This window comes from Mirounga angustirostris, unplaced genomic scaffold (genome assembly GCF_029215605.1).
Source record: "Mirounga angustirostris isolate CCGP_5_RB_7025 unplaced genomic scaffold, mMirAng1.0.hap1 SCAF_1, whole genome shotgun sequence".
Taxonomy (NCBI): domain Eukaryota; kingdom Metazoa; phylum Chordata; class Mammalia; order Carnivora; family Phocidae; genus Mirounga; species Mirounga angustirostris.
Window position 1 is genome coordinate 54,752,327 of NW_026991709.1, and position 18,153 is coordinate 54,770,479.

Below are 18,153 nucleotides of genomic sequence, written 5' to 3' on the forward strand. Positions count from 1 at the left end.
ACCTACAGACCCCTCCCAGACACTGTCCATATCAGTCCCTTTAAACATCCATTTCTCCTCTTTCTGTAAAATCCTTTAAACAAACAAACAAAAACCTCTAAATATACCGAATTCCATTTAACATTCACTAACCACCTCCTAAATTCAAGGCACTGAATTTTGTTATAGGTGATACAAAGATACAGAAGATCCAGTCCTTGGTCGCAAGAAGCGTCCAGTCTATAGAATGAGATAATGTAAGTATGCAAATATTGTGTCTTATGGGAGAAGCTGCAAGGTGCCCCCAAGCAAGGCACAGATATTTTTAGAGTTGAGAGGACGGTATGAATTCCCATTAAAGAGCATTAAGCTACTTAAAGTACTTAACTTTATTGGATTAATATCAGTAATTTAACCTCCAATTATTTATGCTTTTTTAAAAAAGATTTTTATATATTTATTTATTTGGGGGAGAGAGAGAACGAGCAGGGGGAGGAGCAGAGGGAGAGGGAGAAGCAGACTCCCTGCTGAGCACGGCCCTCACGGACTTGATCCCAGAACCCTGAGGTCATGATCTGAGCTGAGGGCAGACGCTTAACCGAATGAGCCACCTATGAGCCCTTATTTATGCTTTTCATGTGTTATTAATTAAGAGGAGTAATTGGACCCTGAATGTAAATGGGCTAAATGCCCCAATCAAAAGATACAGGGTATCAGATAAAAAAACAAGACCCATCGATATGCTGTCTGCAAGAGACTCATTTTAGACTCAAGACACCTCCAGACTGAAAGTGAGGGGGTGGAAAACCATTTACCATGCTAATGGACCCCAAAAGAAAGCTGAGGTGGCAATCTTTATATCAGACAAATTAGATTTTAAACCAAAGACTATAATAAGAGATGAGGAAGGACACTATATCCTACTTAAAGGGTCTATCCAACAAGAAGATCTAACAATTCTAAATATCTATGCCCCTAACATGGCAGCAGCCAATTATATAAGGCAATTAATAACAAAAGCAAAGAAACACATTGACAACAATACAATAATAGTGGGGGACTTTAACACTCCCCTCACTGAAATGGACAGATCATCTAAGCAAAGGATCAACAAGGAAATAAAGACTTTAAATGACACACTGGACCAAATGGACTTCACAGATCTATTCAGAACATTCCATCCCAAAGCAACAGAATACACATTCTTCCCTAGTGCCCATGGAACATTCTCCAGAATCGATCACATCCTAGGTCACAAATCAGGTCTCAACCAGTACCAAAAGAACGGGATCATTCCCTGCGTATTTTCGGACCACAATGCTTTGAAACTAGAACTCAGTCACAAGAGGAAAGTTGGAAAGAACTCAAATACATGGAGGCTAAAGAGCATCCTACTAAAGCATGAATGGGTCAACCAGGAAATTAAAGAATTAAAAAAAATTCATGGTGGGGCGCCTGGGTGGCTCAGTTGGTTAAGCGACTGCCTTCGGCTCAGGTCATGATCCTGGAGTCCCGGGATCGAGTCCCGCATCAGGCTCCCTGCTGAGCAGGGAGTCTGCTTCTCCCTCTGACCCTCCCCCCTCTCATGTGCTCTCTCTCAAATAAATAAATAAAATCTTTAAAAAAAAAATTCATGGAAACAAATGAAAATGAAAACACAACTGTTCAAAATCTTTGGGATGCAGCAAAGGCAGTCCTAAGAGGAAAGTATATAGCAATACAAGCGTTTCTCAAGAAACAAAGTTCTCAAATATACAACCTAACCTTACATCTAAAGGAGCTGGAGAAAGAACAGCAAATAAAGCCTAAACCCAGCAGGAGAAGAGAAATAATAAAGATCAGAGCAGAAATCAATGAAATAGAAACCAAAAGAACAGTAGAACAGATCAAGGAAACTAGGAGCTGGTTCTTTGAAAGAATTAATAAGATTGATAAACCCCTGGCCAGACTTATCAAAAAGAAAAGGGAAATGACCCAAATAAATAAAATCATGAATGAAAGAGGAGAGATCACAACCAACACCAAAGAAATACAAACAGTTATAAGAACATATTATGAGCAACTCTATGCCAGCAAATTAGATAATTTGGAAGAAATGGATTCATTCCTAGAGATGTATAAACTACCAAAACTGAACCAGGAAGAAATAGAAAACCTGAACAGACCTATAACCACTAAGGAAATTGAAGCAGTCATCAGAAATCTCCCAACAAACAAGAGCCCAGGGCCAGATGGCTTCCCAGAGGAATTCTACCAAACATTTAAAGAAGAATTAATATCTATTCTTCTGAAACTGTCCCAAAAAATAGAAATGGGAGGAAAACTTCCAAACTCGTTTTATGAGGCCACCATTACCCTGATCCCAAAACCAAACAAAGAACCCATCAAAAAGGAGAATTACAGACTAACATCTTTGATGAACATGGATGCAAAAATTCTCACCAAAATACTAGCCAATAGGATCCAACAGTACATTAAAAGGATTATTCACCATGACCAAGTGGGATTTATTCCTGGGCTACAAGGTTGGTTGAATATCCACAAATCAATCAATGCGATACAATACATTAATCAAAGAAAGAACAAGAACCATATGATCCTCTCAATAGATGCAGAAAAAGCATTTGACAAAGTACAGCATCCTTTCTTGATCAAAACTCTTCAGAGTATACAATATCATAAAAGCCATCTATGAAAAACCCACAGCGAATATCATTCTCAATGGGGAAAAACTGAGAGCTTTCCCCCTAAGGTCAGGAACACGGCAGGGATGTCCACCATCACCACTGCTATTCAACATAGTATTAGAAGTCCAGCCTCAGCAATCAGATAACAAAAAGAAATAAAAGGCATCTGAATCAGCAAAGAAGTCAAACTCTCACTCTTTGCAGATGATATGGTACTTTAGGTGGAAAACCCAAAAGACTCCACCCCAAAACTGCTAGAACTCATACAGGAATTCAGTAAAGTGGCAGGATATAAAATCAATGCACAGAGGGCGCCTGGGTGGCTCGGTTGGTTAAGCGACTGCCTTCGGCTCAGGTCATGATCCTGGAGTCCCAGGATCGAGTCCTGCATCGGGCTCCCTGCTCAGCGGGGAGTCTGCTTCTCCCTCTGACCCTCCCCACCTCATGCTCTCTCTATCTCATTCTCTCTCTCAAATAAATAAATAAAATATTTAAGAAGAAAAAAAAATAAAGTAAAATCAATGCACAGAAATCAGTGGCATTTCTATACACCAACAACAAGACAGAAGAAAGAGAAATTATGGAGTCGATCCCATTTACAACTGCACCCAAAACCATAAGATACCTAGGAATAAATCTAACCAAAGAGGCAAAGAATCTGTACTCAGAAAACTATAAAATACTCATGAAAGAAATTGAGAAAGACACAAAGAAATGGAAAATATTCCATGCTCATGGATTGGAAGAACAAATATTGTGAAGATGTCAATGCTACCTAGAGCAATGTACACATTTAAGCAATCCCTATCAAAATACCATCAACTTTTTTCAAAGAAATGGAATGATCCTAAAGTTTGTATGGAACCAGAAAAGATCCCGAATAGCCAGAGGAATGTTGAAAAAGAAAAGCAAAGCTGGTGGCATCACAATTCCAGACTTCAAGCTCTATTACAAAGCTGTCATCATCAAGACAGTATGGTACTGGCACAAAAACAGACACATAGATCAATGGAACAGAATAGAGAGCCCAGAAATGGACCCACAACTCTATGGCCAAATAATCTTCGACAAAGCAGGAAAGAATGTCCAATGGAAAAAAGACAGTCTCTTCAACAAATGGTGTTGGGAAAATTGGACAGCCACATGCAGAAGAATGAAACTGGACCATTTCCTTACACCACACACAAAAATAGACTCAAAATGGTTGAAAGACCTAAATATGAGACAGGAGTCCATCAAAATCCTAAAGGAGAACACAGGCAGCAACCTCTTCGACCTCAGCCGCAGCAAATTCTTCCTAGAAACATCGCCAAAGGCAAGGGAAGCAAGGGCAAAAATGAACTATTGGGACTTCATCAAGATAAAAAGCTTTTGCACAGCAAAAGAAATAGTCAACAAAACCAGAAGACAACCGACAGAATGGGAGAAGATATTTGCAAATGACATATCAGATAAAGGGCTAGTATCCAAAATCTATAAAGAACTTATTAAACTCAACACCCAAAGAACAAATGATCCAATCAAGAAATGGGCAGAAGACAGGAACAGACATTTTCCAAATAAGACATCCAAAGGGCCAACAGACACATGAAAAAGTGCTCAACATTGCTCAGCATCAGGGAAATCCAAATCAAAACCTCAATGAGATACCACCTCACACCAGTCAGAATGGCTAAAATTAACGAGTCAGGAAACGACAGATGTTGGTGGGGATGCGGAGAAAGGGGAACGCTCTTACACTGTTGGTGGGAATGCAAGTTGATGCAGCAATTCTGGAAAACAGTATGGAGGTTCCTCAAAAAGTTGAAAACACAGCTACCATACGACCCAGCAATTTCACTACTGGGTATTTACCCCAAAGATACAAATGTAGTGATCCAAAGGCTATGTGTACCACAATGTTTATAGCAGCAATGTCCACAATGGCCAAACTATGGAAAGAGCCAAGATGTCCATCAACAGATGAATGGATAAAGAAGATGTGGTATATATATACAATGGAATATTATGCAGCCATCAGAAGGAATGAAATCTTGCCATTTGCAACGATGTGCATGAAACTGGAGGGTATTATGCTGAGCGAAATAAGTCAATCAGAGAAAGACATATATCATATGATCTCACTGATAGGAGGAATTCTTAATCTCAGGAAACAAACTGAGGGTTGCTGGAGTGGTGGGGGGTGGGAGGGATAGGGTGGCTGGGTGATAGACATTGGGGAGGGTATGTGCTATGGTGAGCGCTGTGAATTGTGTAAGATTGTTGAATCACAGACCTGTACCTCTGAAACAAATAATACATTATATGTTAAAAAAAAGAAGATAGTAGGAAGGGAAAAATGAAGGGGGGAAATGGAGCGGGAGATGAACCGTGAGAGACTATGGACTCTGAGAAACAAACAGGGTTTTAGAGGGGAGGGGGTGGGGGGGATGGGTTAGCCTGGTGATGGGTATTAAAGAGGGCACATATTGAATGGAGCACTGGGTGTTATAGGCAAACAATGAATCATGGAACACTACATCAAAAACTAATGATATAATGTACGGTGATTAACATAACATAATAAAATTAAAAAAAAAAAAGAGGAGTATTTGGGAGCAGGGACCCAAATACCACTACACAGTGGCAAACACTTGCCAATATGTGTGTATTCACACACATACACACACACGCTTACACAATGTATTCCATTAAAGGTGAGACTTAATTGTGAGATTTGTGGATTGCCATGTAAAGAAATCTTAGATTTTTAGAGTCTCAAACTACCCAGACACTTGTGTGGGGACACCAAGAATTAATGTGATGCTGAAATCCTTGGCCTGCCTCTGCCCATTCTTACCTTATTTCCCTGAGTTGCAGGCCTCATTCTTCCAGGAAAACACCAAGCTCATTCCTGCCTCAGGCCCTTCACCCTTGCTGCTTTCTCTGTTCAGTGAGTTCAAGCCCAACCTCCACAAGACTCACTGCTTACCTCAGGTCTGTGCTAAAACATGGCTCAGGTACCCTTTGCTCTGAAATAGGCTGCCCCTTCCCCAACACACACCGTCACAGTCTACCCCCAGGCCCTGCACAATTATTTTATGTTTATTTACGTGTTTAGTAGCTATCATTACGCGATGTTACATTATGCTGTTATCTGTGTTTCCTCTAGAACGTAACCTCAATGTAAAAAAGCACTGGTTTTGTTCACCCCCTGTATTTCCCACGTGTGCCACACCATTGGCACTAAATGCGGAGAATTAGGAGAGAAGATATGCAGCGTTCACAGCAAGGGGGTTTTAAGCACACAGGCCAATCCTGCTCTGAAATCCAGGCTATGTTCTGAGATCTTGGAGGGATACCCACTTTCAAACATCCTCAATTCAACCCACGAGAAGTTGATGACTTCCGGGCACCTGGGTGGCTCAGTTGGTTAAGCATCTGCCTTTGGCTCAGGTCATGATCCCAGGACCCTGGGATCGAGTCCGTGAGGGCCAGACTCAGCAGAGAGTCTGCTTCTCTCTCTCCCTCTGCTCCTTCCCCTGCTCATTCTCTCTCTCCCCCAAATAAATAAATATATAAAACTCTTTTTTTAAAAAGCACAAATAATTGGAGGATAAGTTACTGATATTAATCCATGTACTTTAAGTAGCTTAATACTCTTTAATGGGGAGTCCTGCATCTGTGTCCCTGCTCAGTGGGGAGTCTGCTTCTCCCTCTGTCCCTCCCCCCTCTCATGCTCTCTCTCTCAAGTAAATGAAATCTTTAAATTAAAAAAAAAGTTGATGACTTCCAATTAAGGCAATAACCACCTCCTCCAGGAAGCTTCATAGATGCTTCCTGTGGGGGTTTTAGTCAACCCCAGGGAGTGCCGTACCCCATGGCCAGAAGGTGGAGTAGGGTAAATAATTCAAGGAGGACAGAGTCATAGATAGCTCAGACGTCACCAGTCACACAGAGTTCTTAGTGTTCAAAGCTCTAGAATTTCACAGCTTTTGCCATCTGAATGAAAGCCAGGGAACACATTTTGATAAAAGCAATAGTAGCAAGAAAACAAACCAAAACAAGTAAAATTAAAAAGAAATCTGAAAAACATTATTGCTTATCAGCAATAAAAGGAACGTACTATTGATAACACTTGAATGGATGTGAAGGGCGTTATGCTAAGTGAATACAGGCAATCAGAAATTGACACATAATATATGACTCCATTTCTATAGCATGACTGAAATGACAAAATGATAGAGATGGAGAACCGATTAGCGGTTGCCTGGAGTTGGGGTGCTTGTTTGTGTGCAGTGTGACTATAAAGGAGAGAACCGGGAGATCTCTGTGGTGGTGGGAGTCTGGATCCTGGTTTTGGTGGTGGTTACACAAATCCACACATATGAATAAAATGAGACACATATTTCACCAACTTCAATTTTGTGGTTTTGATATTCTACTGTAATTATATAATTAAGACATAAGCATTGGGAAAAATGGAAAGGTACATGAGACCTCTCTACTGTTTTGTAATTTCCTGTGTACCTAGAATTACTTCTCAATAAAAAGTTCAGAAGGCAACAGTGTTCATACAGTATGACATTAAGAATGTTTATATAGCCCACTATTTTCAAGGTCATATCTTAGTCTCTCAAAGTTCACAGTTTTCTAACCAAGCAAACGATATTTCCTTCGAACACTACCAGCCAGTTTCCTGATTTATTCTTCTGTCTTTCTCAGGCTAACATTTTCAGGAGGTTTCTATAAAAGGTAGCAATTTTGAGAACTTTCAAAGCTCAATGTAAAAGGACTTCTGGTTGTATTAACCTTTTAATTAGGAGTAGAGAATTGTAACAAGATGAGAGGCTTAGTTCTGCTGGTTAAACCTACTCTTGTAGAGGTATTTGAGGCAGATCAAAAATGGAATTCTTTCCAAACTCCATTAATTCAGAACAGAATTAGGATTTGAAAGAAAGGATATTCAACTGAGATTTTAATTTTCTGCCTTGAACTTAAAAAGTCAGAGTTCTAGCAGCTCTGGAGCTCCAGAATCCTAACAAGTTAGCACAAAGGAAGTCTGGCCTACAAGAGCTATAGATTTTTTACTCTACTTATAGGTATGTGACACATGAGTGTTTATGTGGGCCGGTACTATAGCAAAAACAATCAACCTTGATTCAGTGTACAAATGGTAGGGTCGAGATGCATTCAAAGGTACTGATTGAATGCTGGCAGGATACAGAGTTTGATAAGAAAGAATTGCTAACTTCAAGGATTCTATGATCTAGTTAAGGAGAAAATAAAATACAAGAAACAACTACAATACAGGGCAGAAAATTTAATTATTGCTAAAATAGTTTTAAGTTTCTCTCAGAACACAGAAAGTCAAGATTAAGTTCATCTGGACAGATTGAGGAAGGCTTGAAGTGGAAGGTGACATTGACCAGACCCAACATTGGGTGGGGAGGATTTCAAGAGCCCAACTGCAGACTGGGAGAGTAGACAAGAGTGCTCTGGGAGACAGCATGGGAAAAGGCTCAGAGGCAGGCCAGTCTGGTAGACTGGAACAATTTCATTTCGGATGGGGCAGGTGGTTTGTGAGAGGAAAGAATAAAAGATGGTGGTTTAGGCAAAGTCGTATAGGACCACCTATGTGGTCATGAATCATCTACTATTAATAGTAGTTATGGAAACCAGGACAAGGTGACCAAAGACATCTGTGACTTATCAAGGATCCTCCTGTGTTTTGATGTAGCCGTCTTTATTAAAAGTATGCAGCTTAAATCAAGTTGCATAGATCTGTCCTCTACATGGATTTCAAAAAATGATTTTAATAGTTTTTATAACCATCCAATTAAAATTACCAATCAATAATAAAGTCCTCATGACCAGTTTCATGTTGGGGAAGTCATGATCACAATGATTCTGTATTTTGCTTGCAACAACATCTCTGTTTCAACAGGAAGTCATGGTCTCCTGACTGTTTATCTTGCTTTGATTCTTTGAATTCCACTTGCCCTAAACACTAAGAGGATTCTACTCATCACTTCTGCTAACATGGTTCACCTTGTGTAAATACTTCCCTTATTCAGTCTGGTCTCCAGAACCCAACCACAGTCTGGTTCCATTACTGATCATACAGATACTAGAAAAATATCACTTAGGAACAAACGTGAAAGACACACATAAGCCTGGATAAACTAAGGTGCGTGACAACCTAATTCTTCGCAAATTTCTAAGTTTCATGGTGTTAAGTATTTAAGTCAGAGATCCCTAACCAGTAAATGAAGATCTATGGGAAGATCCAGGAGCCTGACTAGTAAATCTTGGAACTGGCTGCCACAGACTTCCAGTTGGGACAATTCCTGGTGGGACACTAAACAACCTGCCCACCACACACACCCCCATTCCACTGTCAGCAGCCCCCCATACGCATCTCATCATGCCACATCAAGGTCTCTAGTAAGTAAACAATAATTCTTTTACACCAAAAGGATGAGAAGCTGTGGTATATGTACGGCAAGTTACACACGCAGACCCTGTCACAGGATGAAGGAGCACAGTCTGGGTAAAGGGAAGATGGAAGACAGTGATGCAGAGAACGAGCATGGAGTGGGACACATCTGGGTTCCAATCCTGAAACTGTTACTTACTTGTATCATGACACTGACTATTACCTTGCTGACTCTCTCATTCCTCATTACTAACATAAGATAGTGGCATCTACCTCCCAGTGTTTTGAGGGTTAATGAGGTATTGGCTTATATAAAAGTTTAGTTTAGTGTCTACCTCTAGTGGGCCTTGATCAATCCCTGCTTTACATTCATGGATGAAAATAATATAGTGCTAGAAATAGGATCAAAAATATATTGAATGAAAACTTTGTCCTGTAATCTAGTTAGGAAATGTGGACAAGCACGTCTTCAAGGTTGAAAATGTTCAGTGACTCCTTTTCAATGGACATTATTCAGGAAATAAACTCACTCTTCAGTTGAACAGGGATGGGAAACCTTCATTTCCATCTGTTTATCACATTCCAGTAGGCACCCATTCAGAAACATCAAAGGCAAATATATCGACAAGGCTGTGAAATTTAGGCACATCCTACACTTCAAATACTTTGTGATGCAGCCTTTCTAAGAACGAGTCTGGTTTACGTTCTAATTTTCATCTCAAGTTTGTCTGGTTATATATCTTTGGGAACTTACTTCGTAGTTCTATTTCACTTATGAAACAAGAATATCCAAATCTATTCCATTCCCTACAAAAGAGATGAGGCGGTGCCCTTCTTTCTGTTTCTGCTTCCCATAATTCCAGGGGTCACCACGCACCTCCTAGTCTTTATAGGTTTGCATGTTATTTTTAGTTTTCCAGAAGATGGCTGTAAGCATAAGTACTTCTAGTAGTATTAATTGTTTTTATAACTACTTTTATAATGGAAAAATCATAAACTTAAAAAACTGTTGACAGGATACTAAAAAACAAAAACAAACAAACCAACCAAAAAACCCCCCGGAGATATCAAACTGTCCAAAATAATTAAAAACTCTAATCTGCAAATGATTTCTGGTTTAGTCCAGTGTCTCAAGGACTTGACCTATTTCTTAAAGACACCGAACATCATATATTCTGTTCAAAATATAGTCCTACTCCCGGTGTTTCATAATCTTTTTGCTGTGGAAACATGTGCATTTTAAAATTCAAAAAAGATGTTGCTTTGTGACATCTGATATGCTACCCATTAATCTTAGTCTCGGTAAGAGAATACAAATTTGATTTCCTTCCAAACCTAACATTTGGAAATGTATATTATTTCTCCTTCGGAATATGGGATCATTTGGAATATAAATGACTACATTTATAAAAAACATTAAAAAGCTTACCTGGTTGAAGCACATTCTCAGCTTTTTGTTTGTCTGCTCTGGGCATTGCTCCGGCTGTTTTTGTAAATAATAGGACAGGATATTAGCTTTTAGAAAATGAGCTGTCTACAATGGAGTTATAATGTGCAAGTATCTAGTATAAAAACCATCAAAGCCTAGGACTGGCCAACACTGGTACTGGGGTCTTTTAAGCCTGGGTCCAATTAAATTAATTAAAGTATACCTCACCTTATTCCAAAAAAAAAAGATCAAGGCAGTTTACATAATAAACAACATGGTTAAACAATTGCAGAAGAAAAAAAAAAGTGAAGGAAAAGTAAATGACAAAGATTATTCAAGAGGATGTCAAGAAGGTAGCTGGAGTCTGGGTCTCTGGAATGGGAACACCACAGAAAAAGACTGGGGAGTTACAGGCATATGGGATAGTATTTCAAGTCACAGACTTGTCTAGGTCACCTAGAAACAGCACTTAACAGAGAGAAGAAAATGGCCCAGGAATGGGCCCTCAGACGTGCCAACATTTAGAAACCAAAGAGAGAAGGAATTGAGTTGCCAGCAGAAAAGATGGGAGGAAGAAAAGCAAGAAAATGGGAAGTGCGTTGTCATGGAAGCGACACAAAGAAAGTGGTTCAAGAAGAAAAAAGTGGTCAAACTGGGCCAGTCTCTCAGAGGCCAGGTAGGATAAGAGTGACCACTGCATTTGTCGGCCTAGTGGTCACTGGTGGCCTCACAAGACAGTCTCAGGGAAGTAACAGGGTTGGAACCCTGGCAGGGAGATGGGGAGGGGGAGGAGGAGGAGGTGAGGGTAGAAGGTGAGGGAGCAGAAACCCTAATTATACGTTAGAAAATTAAGGGTTTCTCCCCGGGATCAGATTAAAGCATAAGTCACCTCTGTCAAATTATTTGGTGTTCTTTTCACTAACAGCCTTTCCATGTATATCCATCCTCTCCACAAGCAATGCTGAGCATGAAGGCAGAGAAAGCATCCTCCCACCCTCTTGTACCCCAAGGTTCTTCTGGGCTCCAGGGAGCACCTTCTGGCAGCCCCAGGCCTGCACAGCTCACTCAGCCTCACCACAGGCTGCAGTGACTTAGCGGCCTGCAGACAACCCATATGAGCCCAGGTAGCTGAACAGAGTTTTCTTTCTAATCCTATATGGCACTGTCCCTGAAAGGAGGTTTGGTAAATAGAATTTTCTTCATCTTTCCCTGTGATGTGTTAATGATTTTAGTAAGACTAGTGCTCTGGGCACCTGACATGGCTGACCCACCCAATCCTCACCTCAGCCCCCCATAACGAGTGGTTGAGGAACATGTATCTAAGCAATAGAAACTCTATTTTTGGTGTCATGGAGGGAAGTCAGGGACCATGTCCTGTTTCTTTTCATCTCTGCAACTTTCTGTTCTCGGTCTGTAAGATCTTCCCAAAGTTTATCTGAACCTTGGCCACACTGGTTTTAAATGCAGTTTTCATTCTGAGTCATCCATGTGGTATAAAGATCCCCATCTTCATTCACTTAAACCATTCTAGGTCCTCCTCCTGGTAGCACTTTACAATGTGTCTTCAATGAAGATTAAGGTCAGGCTATTCTGTCATTCCCTCAAAGTTCCAATAAACCTGGCTTACCTCAAAACTTGCTGCAAGTTCCTCCACAGATGTGTAGCCAAATTCTGATGGTAGCTGATACTGAGGGAAAAAGTACTGAAGAATCTCCCTAGGAATATGAGCAGACCGGAGATGGTCATATACAGGGAACAGGGACGCAGCACTCATCTGTCAGAACTGCTGGGGGTTAAACATCTTGGCAAAGATGAACATTCATGCCCACCAAACTGTTTTAACCCGTCATCAAAGTCTTCCCCAAGAAGCATAGACTGGGGAAAGGGAAGTGGGCGTGGCTATAAAAAGGCAACAGGCGGAATCTTCAGGTTGAGGCGACTGTTCTGTATCTTGACTGTGTCCACGCCAACATCCTGTGATAGCGTTACCACCGGGGAAAAGTAGGTAAAGGGTACAGGGCATCTCTCTATATTATTTCTTACAACTGCTTGTGAACCAATACTTATCTTAAAATTAAAAGTTTATTTAAAAAAGAAAGGAAGAAAGAGGAAGAACGAAAGTGGAAAGAAAGGAGGGGAAAGGAAGGGAGAAAGAAAGAAAAGGAAAGGAAAAGAAAAAAAAGAAGAGAAGAGAAGAGAAGAGAAAAAAGAAAAGAAATGAGAGTGAGAGAGAGGAAGGAAGGAAGCAGGCGGGCAGGCAGAAAGCAGGCATGGGCTCACAATGCCCATCCATAATCAAGTAGCCCAGAAAAGCCCTGCACCTACTTGAGTGTTCTCCTTGCAGAAAACTTAGCATTGCAAAATTTCTGAAGGAAAGACACTGTCTCCTGACTTTTTTTTCCCCTAAGAAAGCCAAAGAATTCAATTCTCCAGAATAATTCCTTTCATCTGGGGCTCTGCTGCTACTCTTAGAAATCATACGTGGACCCTGTTCTTTCCAGTGACTGGCCATTGTTCTGACAGGTTCCGAGTTTTTTAAGAATATTATGTTTTAATATTCATTTATAGTTTTAAGGAAATTCAATCCAAACGTTAAAAATCCTCAGCACTACACAATGTCAAATATAACACACACACACACACACACACTCACACTCCTCAGAATTATTTACCCAGTTAGTAAGAAGGTGAGTGAGTTCTGGGCATTTGAGATGAGCAGAAATCAGATGGGATGGAGAAGAGACCTACAAGTTGAGTCCCGAGGAAAGGTGACCTGTAGTCACCGCTAGGGCTGGTTTGGTGGGACAGAAGCGAGGAGGTCTTTTACACAAACCAGCCCCTTCTCTCTCTAAATCCAGCCTCCCTTCCCTCAACACACGGTTCGAGCCTCTCCTGAGCAACAGTCCTTGTCAGGGTGGGTATAAATGCTTTTGGGTTTAGATTTAGAGCATATCAACCATCTTCTGGGGAGGTGCTTCCAGAGAAGCAAATTTCAGGTGGTGGTAGCACTGGGTTGGGACTGGGAGAGGGTGAAGGGGAGGCTAGGGGAGAAAAAGGTTCTAGATTAGTTCTGAATTATTCTCAACCTCGGCAATCTCTGCATCAGAATTTACACCACACATCATCTATCATCTAAATAATTTCTCACACAAACATACTAATATTTCTAAAGCTAGATACCATTTTAAAATAAAACACAACTTTATATAAAAGTTTTACAGCTTCTGCCATGTTGTATTTTCTCAATACACTCAAGCTCAGTAGTCCCCCAGATAGTCCCTGAACCCCACCACCACATAGCTTTTACCCAGTGGCCCCTGCCAGAGCCTGGCATCTGCTCCCATGCTAGGAACCCATACGTTCTTATTTCATGGAATTCAGCCTCATGGGGAATGCAGACAGGGAAGCAAGCTTTTCTAGGACAGTGTGATAAATGCTGGGATGAGAATGGGAATGCAGCGCTATGGGCACCGAGATGAGGGGCCCTCCCCATCATGGGGAGCCCCGGAGGAGGAGGAGGAGTTAGCCAGCTGTGGGGCAGGAGGGTGGGGGCGCATGAAGCATGCATTCCCAGCCACTGCACTACATGCTGGGGACAAGTGTTTTCTGGCAATAGTGAGCCCCCTGGTCACATTCAACCACTCTTTATAAAGTGCTGGAAGTGTACTAAGTGCTACTATATGCTTGATATATGTAACTTCAAGTCATCTTTATGGAAACTCTTTGGTTGAGGACTTATTCTTACTTTGAGCCTCTCTGGTTTCCTAATGATTAAGGACCTCTCCCCCGCCCCCCCGCAACAGGCCCTAGCAGGTGCACTCTCCTTTGTCTCTCTCCCTCCAGGGTCTCTGCTTTCTGCCTTTGACTCTCTCTTCCCCAGAGCTGCTGCTAATTAGCTTTTCCCTCAGGGATTCTGTCCCATAAGACCTACAAGACAGAGGACAAATTATACAGCTCCTCTGGTCTCCAACCACAAACACATAGACCTCTTCCTTTTCCTGAAAAATTAATTCAGAAAAACTGTTAGATGCTGTTAGGAAACTGTAAGACACCAAAAATGGCAGAAGCAAGGTCTGAATGTAGTTAAGAACTCTTAGAAAATTCCTTCATGTATTATCTTGAGTCCCTTTCTTCCCTCGTATCCCTTGCCGGTATCTTCTTTTGTTCCTGGGAGGTATCAAACCTCCCTCCACTCACAAACTTCAGGTTTCCCTTAGGACATAGTGATCCTCTAATCCAGGAAAGGTACTGCCAGGAGTGTGCCAGGAGGCGCTCAGCACCAAACTGCAGGAATAAAGTGGGGTCTGTTCACCGGTAGCCACTGAGTCAGATGGATACTGTGCTGTGGGGGACTCGTCAATCACGTGCCACCTTCTCAACAGGACTCTTGTCCCACAGGAACAGCCCTTCTTCCCTTGGAGCATCTACTCACAGCTCTGCCCTCAGACTTGATAATAAAATCAGGAACATGTCTTTGTTTAACACTGTCTCTCTTCTCAAGACTTTAAGAAATAGCCTAAAGATCTTCCAGAGCTGTTACTAGCATCCAGGATTATAGGAGGTCCTCTGCTCAGATGCCCATCTCAGCTGAATTCCTATAAAATCCATACCCAGATCTGCAAGTCCAATCTGGAAGTTCTTAAAGAGTTCAACCAGGTGAGCTACAACCCTGAGTCAGCGCTGTTTCTGTCTGTGATGGCCAAGCTTGGAAGCGCTGCGGCTGAGGGTCATTTCCTTTTCACTCCCCAGTCCGATTCCCTTCCCAACAGAGTAGCTTTTTCTTAAGAAAAATCTCCTACTTGCATTAATACAGCTCCATTCCCTCTAGACATGAGCAGTAAAACACAGAAGTACCTGGTCACCCGGCTGCTCTTTTTAAAAAGTAACCAAGTTCATAAGCTCGGTCTTAGCTAAGAAAAAGAGCAAGCCTCTTACTTGAGGTAGATTGAAACTCTCTTCTCCAACCCAGTGAAAGAGAAAGATGAGGATGAACAGAAATGGCATAGCTTAATTTCTTAAAACCTGGAATCAGATCACGTTTTTTGACAGACCCCCAACTGCTCATGTATTCACTTTTGTGGGTTTTTCTCTTGCTTTGGTAACTGGCAGCCACCTGTAACGAGGGACTTCCTTTTTAAAACTTATTTTTGATACTTTTAAAATTTAAGCTAACACAAAGCATGTTTGGGCTTTTACGGAGTTGAAATAAATGAAGTCTGCCTCATTATCAAGTTTACACACACAACAATGAACTGAAACAAGGTGTCCGAGTGTTAGCAGTTCAAAGCAAGGACTATGAGACTGTCAGGATTGAAATTCCAGCTCTACCACCCAAGAGTTATGTAATGCTGGGCAGATTACTCAAACTCTACCAACATCAATTTTCTCATCCATAAAATGGGGATAATAAAAATCTAATTACCGGGCTGTTGAAAGGTTTAAGTGAGTTAACATATGCAAAGCCCTTAAGACAGTGCCTGGTACACCGGAAGTGCATAATAAATACATATTATTATTATCATTACTATTGAGAGTGAATTGAGATTTAATACTACTCTAATATTAGGATCATCTAATACAATTTAACAGTGTGGATCTGAGTTTAGCTCATCTACCTCTGACTTAACACAACTCAGTCATACCCCATAATCTGAAAATATTTTAATATCCAGCAATACTACTCACTGCATTTTACATTAATCCCTCTTAACTTTATTAAAAGTATTCTTTGAGGGGCCCTTAGGTGGCTCAGTCAGTTAAGCATCTGACTCTTGATCTCAGTTCAGGTCTTGATCTTAGGGTCATGAGTTCGAGCCCTGCATTGGGCTCCATACTGGGCATGGAGGCTACTAAAACAAAAAAAAAAAGGCATTCTTTGAATACCTACTAATATATGCTAGACAGGGTGTGGAAAATCCAATCTGTTTTCAAAGATGTTACTATATTTGGGGATTAAATAAACTAATACACATAAAACAAAAAGTAACATAAGTCAGAAAATACTAAACTGAGCATAATCAGGTAATGAAAATGAACAATGAAAACTACTATTTTTATTAATTTATTCCATTAACATGAAATAAACAGAAGTGACCGGACTCTACTTTGGCAGTGTGGAAAGGGATAAGGCTGAGGTCATGTCCACAGTGAACCATGTGGAGGGAAAGGGCTCTATCGACTCTCTTGTGTGACAAGCCAGGCAAATCTGGGGAGGGATGGTCGGTGTAAAGCACATGGAACCCTCCACGTTCTACACAATCAGCCACAATCCTTGTGCCCCGAGACATGTGAAGTCTAGTAACACAAGGAGTAACACGTGGACCAGATACAGAATAGTGCAGCACAGGGGGTAAGAATAACAAAGAAGACAAGAAATCTGTTTCATCCGTGAAATGTGAGAAAACATACTGCATGCTGCTAAAGGTGAAAGAGAAGATTGATAAATGAGGAGCTCATTGTGTTCCAGTTAAGTTTTGTGTTCTGTACAATTCTTTTTCCACTTAATATTTTTGTAAAACAATCACCACAAAAAAATGCAAGCCAGTACCAAAAAGAGCTGATTTATTAATACATTTGGCTTTCAGAGTGTTCAGTTGATAATAGCGTGATGATTTCAAGCACCAAAAATTCTACATGTTCATTAGGGAGATGGTTTCCGGGAAATTTTAATTTTCTAGTGATGCCTAATTATAGAAGTGAATATACTTTAATGTCTTAGTACACTCAATCACATTATACCCTTTTTGATCACACGTAACATTAAAATTAATAGTAATGATACACTTAAATGCAGAACAAAGATGAGCCAAGGAAAAAATTAGGAAAATGATGATACACAGTGGCGCACCCAAACTCTGCTGCAACACAACCAGACAAGGCTCTCCAGATCTCAGTGTGGAGAACAGCGAAGGGTGTGTGTGTGTGTGTGTGTGTGTGTGAGATAAAATGTATACATACATACACACACACACACATATATATACACATACATATATACGTTTCTGTATGTATATGCACCTGCATCTGTGTGTGTATAGAGTGGTTCAGAGCACGAGACGACAAATCAGGGAGCCTTGGCTTAAACCCAGCCCTGTCCTAGTAGCTGTGTAATTGTGACTTTGGGTGTATTAATTTCTCTAAGCCTCAGTTTCCTCATCCATTAAAAAAAAAAAAAAGAATAATATCAACCTCGTAAGTTTGTGGGAGTAAGGAGCTAATATATACATGATATTTGGGTGAGCCTAAAATATAATAACAGCTCAAAAATTATAGCTATTATTATCAAGAAGCAATATCCCAGTCATTGGACATGTGGGCACATTCCTATATATAATTTATTGCATACCACCCGGTCTTAGTGCTCAATTGACATGCTTGAATCTTGGAACCAGTAAGGAACAAACCAGGATTCAAATCTATGGTTACCCTACTTCAAAACTGAGGAGCTTACATATTACTTCTGGACAAATGCTGACAGAACTGGCTGGAGAATCCCATTCTTGAGGGACTATACCGTAGACCATGTCAGTATGAGACTGATTATCCATCCAGATCACTGGATTAGTGGCCTTTTTCAATTTCATAACATCTGTACAACATTGAGGTCTGACCTGCTTCCATCCCATTCCCAGGCTAGTGGA

The 18,153-nt window shown here is 40.8% G+C and overlaps 1 protein-coding gene across 1 annotated transcript in view; it reads right to left on the minus strand.

The window, feature by feature from the left end:
* The window catches only part of MORC1 (MORC family CW-type zinc finger 1), a 170,399-nt gene that overhangs the window by 4,558 nt on the left and 147,688 nt on the right, over positions 1-18,153 (minus strand). The window contains exons 25-26 of the mRNA XM_064589446.1: positions 12,141-12,228; positions 10,514-10,567 (exon numbers count right to left, since the gene is read on the minus strand). Of these exons, the coding sequence (XP_064445516.1) occupies positions 10,514-10,567; positions 12,141-12,228 (142 nt within the window). The remainder of the gene's footprint in view (positions 1-10,513; positions 10,568-12,140; positions 12,229-18,153) is intronic.